Source organism: Nylanderia fulva, unplaced genomic scaffold (genome assembly GCF_048542155.1).
Source record: "Nylanderia fulva isolate GAGA-0341 unplaced genomic scaffold, ASM4854215v1 Scaffold8, whole genome shotgun sequence".
NCBI classification, from domain to species: domain Eukaryota; kingdom Metazoa; phylum Arthropoda; class Insecta; order Hymenoptera; family Formicidae; genus Nylanderia; species Nylanderia fulva.
The window spans coordinates 2,311,813-2,319,356 of record NW_028190916.1 but is presented as its reverse complement, the minus strand read 5'-3'; the positions used below and the strand labels follow the sequence as shown (position 1 = coordinate 2,319,356).

General features: G+C 37.7%; 1 protein-coding gene across 4 annotated transcripts in view; it reads right to left on the bottom strand.

Annotated features, from left to right (window-relative positions):
* Window positions 1-1,347: 1,347 nt before the first annotated feature.
* LOC114946141 (uncharacterized) overlaps window positions 1,348-7,544 on the bottom strand; it is a 176,386-nt gene continuing 170,189 nt past the window's right edge. For all 4 annotated transcript variants that reach the window (XM_029322571.2, XM_029322573.2, XM_029322572.2 and 1 more), the window contains one exon: window positions 1,348-7,450. In XM_029322571.2, coding sequence (XP_029178404.1) covers window positions 7,222-7,450 — 229 coding nt within the window. In that variant the 3' untranslated portion in view covers window positions 1,348-7,221. The remainder of the gene's footprint in view (window positions 7,451-7,544) is intronic.

The following is a 7,544-nucleotide window of genomic DNA, read 5'->3' as shown; positions in this document are numbered from 1 at the left end:
GCTCTGTTGTATCAACTTAATTACTCGCGTAATGAATGCAAACTTGATCGAATCGCAAAAATATTCATCATATTACTTTACAATCTTAATTACCATAAGTTGGAGAAATAATTGTTTTTTACATTGTCCATTACGTTTTTGATGAAGTGTTATTGCCGCAATTCAGTAATCCAATAAATTACTGGCAAACATGACGACGGAGCGATTTAGCCATTCAAAATAACGAGGAACAACGATGAGAGTTTAAATGTTTTCAAACAGATTGCGATTCGTTAATCAAAACAAAATCGAACAGGAAAATTTAAATAAAAAATTCTTTAAATCGCATCTACGATTAAAAGTTAAACAATAAAAATCGCAACGATCTGTTTCGATAAGTTGAAAGGAAAGAGGAGAAGTTAAACCGATGCAAACGCGAATATTGATCAATTAAATTTTCCGATACAATTAAATTGGGTTCACATGGCGCGGAACAAGCAACAACAAATAAAAAAAAAAATAAAAAAAGAAAAAGCACACGCGCGTACACAATAACGCAAAAGTTTCAACGCAGCTGGTTGCGTTTTAGCGATGCAACTTTCTCGCGCATAATTATCTGGCAATTCGCGAGCAATTAACGCGTAACGAAACAAGTTCAAAGCTCTGGTTACTACTAGTTTATTATCGAGCGGTTGTATTTCCACGAGAGCGGTTGAATTCCACGTGCAACGCGTTTTCACCCATTATCGCACGCCGCCTAGCATATTGTTACGATTACAGCCGCTAATCCGTGTTTCGCGAAAGTGATTAAAGAGGACGATACGCTATGACGTATCGTGCCTGTAACTAAATATACTAAATCCTTAGTCGATAATATACGCGCGCATGTATATAGCTCCTTGGCTATTAATTTAATTGTGACAGAGGGTGTGCGTAATAGTATTAAGTTACCATTGTTTTCCCGTCGCGCATTGTATCGTTTTATGAATTATTGCTCGGTATTACAATAGCGGTTTTTCGTAAACTAGGAAAATGGCGGGAAGAAGGATTGTAAATTTTCTTTTCAATGGCGGTCATAATACTTGGCCAACAATTTTTTTCGTATATTTTTTTCGCTTGAAATTTTCCCAAAGAAACTCAACTTTTTCGATTTAGCATTAATCAGATGTGTTTGCCTATAAAATAAAATCCGCAACATAATAATGCATATAATAATAAAGGTCAAATCGCGATAAAACTTATTTCCCTGCCTCATTTATTATTCTCCCTCGCGTGTTGTGTTGTACTTTTTCATACGATTTTCATTATCTCGAAAACATAAATATTCCTTCAGAAAATAAATATCGAATTAATGAATTGTATAGGAGGTTGCATTGTGTCCATAAGTTCATTTATTATTAATTATAAATCATATTCAAGGGATAGTTACACAAAATTGAAAACATTAATCTTGAAAGTTCAAGAACCATAGTCGCTCAAAACAGTTAGCAGATGACGCGTGGCCCAAACTTCCCTGGCGACTACGATTTATCTATTTATGTGAACCTCCGCTTGGCTTTGCGCTTTATATAACAAAAATATTAACTCACACTTATATGCGTACATCATCGTTTTTATCTATTGTATTTTGTAGTAACAATTTATCGAGTCGCCGTTCGCAAATCAGCGCGTGTTCCTCGATTAATATGTAAAAACGTGCGATTCGCAATTCGGGAAAGAACGGGTACACGATTATTTATAGTACAACGATATTTACAGGTGTTGCTTACAAGTGATACTTACAATGAAAACGTCTTAATACGACGACACGCATACATAACTCTCTCTTTCTCTTTCTCTCTATTTTCTCTCGCGCGCTTTAAACACTCGTAACATCTTTATATCATTTCCATCATCTACATACAAAACATTACGTTTTATTTAACGCGAAGCAACGTGTTACGGTACGTACATGCACCACTTTGTCGCCTAAAACAAGAGCGCCTGAAGTACTCAGTCATTTAATACAAATATTAATTTAAAAATTCAGTTTCGTTTAACGTGAAACTCAGGAGATTTTGAAACTATTGCACTCTAAGCCACGATTTTCTCGCTCGCTAAGTTAGCGATACGAAGAAGAATCGCGTTTTTGTTTCCCGAGTCACGACATCGTAGATTCTCACTTTCTTACAAGGATATAAATCAAAGGGAATAAACTCCCGCATTGTCGCTATTAAGCGGCAACTGTTTTGTTTCGACGAGTCTCGCGCGAAATTTGCATGACGACGAGGTTGCAAATACGTACAGTATATTTATGGACGCTTCTCGTCAATTAATATCAGGCACTCCGAACAAGGTTGCTTCAACGAGAATAGACTAATTTAATATACCGAACGAGGTAAAAGGCATAATGAAAATTTGCAAGAGTATCAGCAAAATTCACACACGAATCCCCTTATGCTGTCCCGATTGTGTGTTGGTTAATTAACGTTATTAAAGTTACAAAAAGAAGTTGATCAAGCGGAGACTTATAGTTTTCGGTGTGTCTTGCGTTTCATTAATTTTAACACTCTTATCCGCTTCAAATATATCGCCGCATGCAAAATTCCCCGATGACGTTGCACGAACGTGTAAGAGGACATTAATGGACGTAATGTATACTATAATAATAGAAAGTAGCGGCGCTAATGTGGAACAAATGTTTATTACGAGCATTTATGATAAATGCTCGGTCCACATAATCGCATTACGTTCTTCTAACATTTCGCCCATTAACAAACCATTATTACAGTATTACGCATCATTGCATATAATGCACATTTACGCGCGCAAATGTAAATTTCATTTTCCATCAAATATTACCTGCCTTTCTTTGCTTTTTTTTCTTTTTTCCCTCGCAATGCCAGTCACAATCCGCAGTGGATGAGATACATGCGTAATCCGCTGCTTTACGTTTTCCCAACAGCTGATCGATCGGTCGCCTTTCAATAAAGTGTCTTTGGTATAATTCATTCGTCCCCCTGGATAAACGTTAGATGGTATATGAGGATAAATAATACAACGCTGACTACGATATACCGCTACCGATATAATGAGAAATTTCCAAAGATATTTTTGCTACCGAGAAAAAGGTGCCAACAGACGATGAAAGGAGTTTGCAAGCAGTTCAGCTGCTTGGAAAATAGGAAGACCGCGAGGCAATAAGCGTTAGAGGTATACATAAGGTATACGTAAAGGTAGATCGTATAAGCCATCCTACCTATAATGTATTTACACGAGGCTAATTTGCATCTCAGACGACGAGGCTTGCGGCAATTTGGGATTTGCATCTTGTCATGTAGATATTGACGGAAAGAGTGTCTCGTCACCTCGTTGCTGAGCAATAGAATGCTGGAGCATAATTTTCCGGGAGAAACTATTTTTTTTTCTTTCAACGCACTCAACGAAATATTTAAAGTAAGTTTTATTTTATTTTTAGTCATCGATTTCTCTGTGGAAACGTATCGGCGATATTTTTAACGCAACTTATTAATAAAACACGCCAGTGTCTGGAAATGAAACATTATCTATCATTTATGGAACGTTTAAAGTGGTAAAGAATGATATTATTGACGTCTCGTACGAAGATAAAAGGAACAAAAATAACGGTGTAATAATAAAAAAAAAGAGGAAACGCGAGATGAAAGCAAAAGTGGCGAGTTTTCGGATTTTCGAGGCGCGCCTCGAGAAAAGTATACGTGTTACATAATGCTATTTGCATAAATACAAGACGTGCTATCCCGCTGAAATTCCGCGGGGTTCCTCACAAAAGGAAGTCCGTGGAAGCTCGCGAGAAGTGGAAGAATAATAACGAAGAAAAGAACCATTCTCTCTGATGAGGAGATTTTCTTTCGAATGGCGGTTTCTCGTACGGCTTTAGGACACGTAAACCTTAATTAATGCGGACCAATTAAAAAAGAGATGAGGAAAAAAAAAGAAGCGCACACACCTGCGAGCTTACGTAATTGCATCTCGACCGCGAAAGAATTAGTTTCCAAGTTTTTAGATCTCGTTGCGCGATGATGACATTCGGTAATTATATTTTCAGTCGACGCTCGATTACACGTTCGGTTACATCGTCGCGATCCGAGTCGTAAATTCACGGAAATTGAGTTATCTATGTTGCTCGCGATATTTCTTCCAAAGCGGTCTTTGCTGTTATTTCTCGTATGAGTTGCACAGGCCAGAAATAATAAAATTATAAAGAAATATATTAAAATAAATAAATAAATCTCTTGAAAAATATTTTTTACAAGGTGCAATAAAGATTTTATTTCAAATAAATATAATGATAAAATATAAACTTTTTTGTAACAATAGCCAGTTTGGTCGTGTATTAATAAAAATATATAAAATTTAGAGCTGTAAATTAAAGCTATATATATAAAGTATAAAAAAAAACTTATTCTTACTTTACAAAACAAAATAATTTTTTCGATGTGTGACCAGTATAGTCTTTAAAGTTAAAGTAATCGGTCTACTTATTCATATTTATTTGCATAAGAGGATTCACATAAAGAGATTTTTTAAAAAAGATAAATAAAAAGTGAGAAATGTCAAGAGAATAGTACACAGAAAAGGAAAAAAGATGTGTCGGATTAATTTAATGAATCTCTTTCTCGCGAAAGGTTTCAAAAGAAAGACACAAAAGAATAATATATATTAGTCATATATTAAAATTAGAAAAACCTCTTGCGTAAAAGAAATATTAATGTGTTTGTATAAAGAAATATGTTTAATTTTCTCGTACGAAAAGCATACTGAGATGTACGTTTAGTCTCGAAACGGACGGTCACGAAAAATCAATCAAGCGAGAATGATATATATTTATATTTTCGACGATCGCGTTTCTCGTGCGAGATGTGTCAAATTATGGCATTTGTGATGCTCGTACGACCTCGATGTGTCGTCTAATTGATGGCTTAGAGCCCTTAAAGATAACGATCAGTATGGGCATTATTACGTTAACCACTTCGCTGATGTGTCGAAAATGCGACTTCGCGTCGCCGGATACCAACGCGAAATCGATTCGTCATAACGACGACGCTCCGTGTGCGCGAGCGAGTTCGGGGGAGATTACGATTTACAAACAAACAACGAGAACGGGAGGTTTCGCTGGAGCTCGGATTTGTTGTATACCACGAGCAGTTGAGCGAAATTACATTAATGTGGCTGGTGATGGAAAGAATAATAGTGCAGTTCCGTGGTAACGCAATCTATCATATTTTCTCACGTGGCATAGAATCTTGGATTCATTTTTCTCTACGAGAAGGTAGGATATAAATTATGTTATCGCGTTCGGTAAAATCAGAATGCGTGAAGAAATGCAAATTAAAACTCTCAATGTTTTCTAGGACGAGAAGAGATATTATAAGAAGCTTTCTTGGAAAAATATTTAATTTCAGATCTAATGTTTATTAAACCTGCAACATCAACTTATCATGTATGATTCGATCATCAAATTACCCTTATACAAATTTTAGGATCAATGGTTAATCGTGAGATCACAAACAAGATTGCGTATCCACGTTGGTCGAAATCCACACTCTCTTTACATGGAAGAAAAATCCGAACTCTTTTATATCACTACCTTATCCGCGATCGTCCGCGAGGGAGAATTTCCGCAAAGCTCGACAGAGAGGCGTGCGCTTCTCTCCCGTTTTCTCGCACGATTGCAAAATCGATTGTATGGCACAAAGGGCAACCCTCAGTTACAATCTCCGACCTCTTTCTCTTTCTAAGTCTTATTACGCGCATCCCTCTCTCTCGCTTACTTATCCATATATATGTATATATATGTTATATTACATTAGACGTTCCTATTTACAACGTGATATACATACATACGTACCAATATTTCTATAAAAATCGTCTCGCGACTATGGCAGCGTAGCTTCGGTATACAAAACCGCTGTAAGTTCGTTGAGAGATTTTCTTGAGTGCGGGCGTGAGATTATACGAGTGCGGCTGCTGTTTCTACGGTCGTACTGATCGATAATTTCCAGCCATCGCACATAAACGGTGATCGGTTTAAAGAACCTTGATTAATATTGGATTCCTTTTTCCTAAGAAGATTGCGTGATAGATCTCTTAAGAGAACTGACAAAAATCTCGTTTGACATAACGACGAAATTAGACATCAAATATTACTCATAAAGTACATCAATATTACTTTCCATATCGTTGACATTCTTCAGATGAATGCCTGACCTGGTGATTTCTTTCTCGCTGACTCACAGCTGATCACCAAAAACCTAGATAAATAAAATCAAGTCCCAGAAGTCTGTCGGCAAAAACGTTGCCGGCCAGTTATCGATATGCTTCATGGAACTCAGCTTCAGTTTAGCCAGATTCTGCCGAGGGTATAAGAGTCGTGTATACAGCGAATGTAAGGTATACAGTGCGAGTTCGATCGACGAATATATAAAGGTCGGTAACACAGTCTCCGCAAGATATGTTAAACTCTATTTATATAATATTAAACAACGAAACTGAAATCCGTCGATTTGACTTAGCTTAGTAATCCAAGAAATAAATATTATCAATAACTCATGTCTATTTTCTTAGTAATTGTTTATCAATTCGGAAGAATTGCATTAATTAGAGATCATTCTTTCTCTGTCGTGGCGATTAAATGCATAATATAACATAAATGCTTGCGGTGATCCTTAAAACTATTCCGTTCAGTTCAGAGAAATTTCTCCTCTTTCCTCTCCTCGCTCGAGCATTCTTATTTATACACATTTATAAATCGATTTTTTTTTTTAACATACCGCTATCGTTCTCGTTGCAATATTGCAGCAAAACAATGTCGTAACTATGCGATTCGTTCATTCCTCTCTTACACATCACTCCTCGAGAACTTTCGCGCAAATCCCAAAAAAATGGACGACACTTTTGCGGACTTTTATACAAATTCGCGCATGTGTAAGTCTGTATTAACGGTCATCAGCGAATACTTATCGTTAAACTTAGTCACAAATCTGAGTCTCTTGCACTGTCACTACCTACCGTAATTCGGTGCAATAAATGGCACAAATTTTCTCGTGTCTTCAACATAATTTACAGCGGCTCGGTGAAGACGAAGTAAGCCCCTGCCTTTCAGTCAGTCCGAGCACGTTTTTTTCGTTCCGTCAATTAAAAGCAATATTTTCGCGTGCTCACTTCCGGTACCGGGCTCAAGGACGGGGGTCGTCCCTCGCGCGGGACAACCCCTTCCTCTTGTCAGCCGTAGTAATAGCTTTTGCTGTTGAGGCTCCGGGGATTCTCCGTGCGTAGGATCGTGTGAAGATTATCCGTCCCAACCATGTGATTCCCGAGGTCGACGCGCATCCCCGTGTTTGTCGCGTGAGGCACCGACGAGGTGTGGATGCTCGTCGGCGACAGAGGTATCCTCGTGTCGGCATAATAACGTTCGCCGTGAAGCCTCTCGGCCAACTGAGTTTCCGGCAATCTACAAGAGATGAAGGAGCATCGAGAGTTAGTCTGATACCCGGAGAGAAGCGACATTTTTCGAGGCACTCAATTTTCCTCTCTTACCAAGAGTG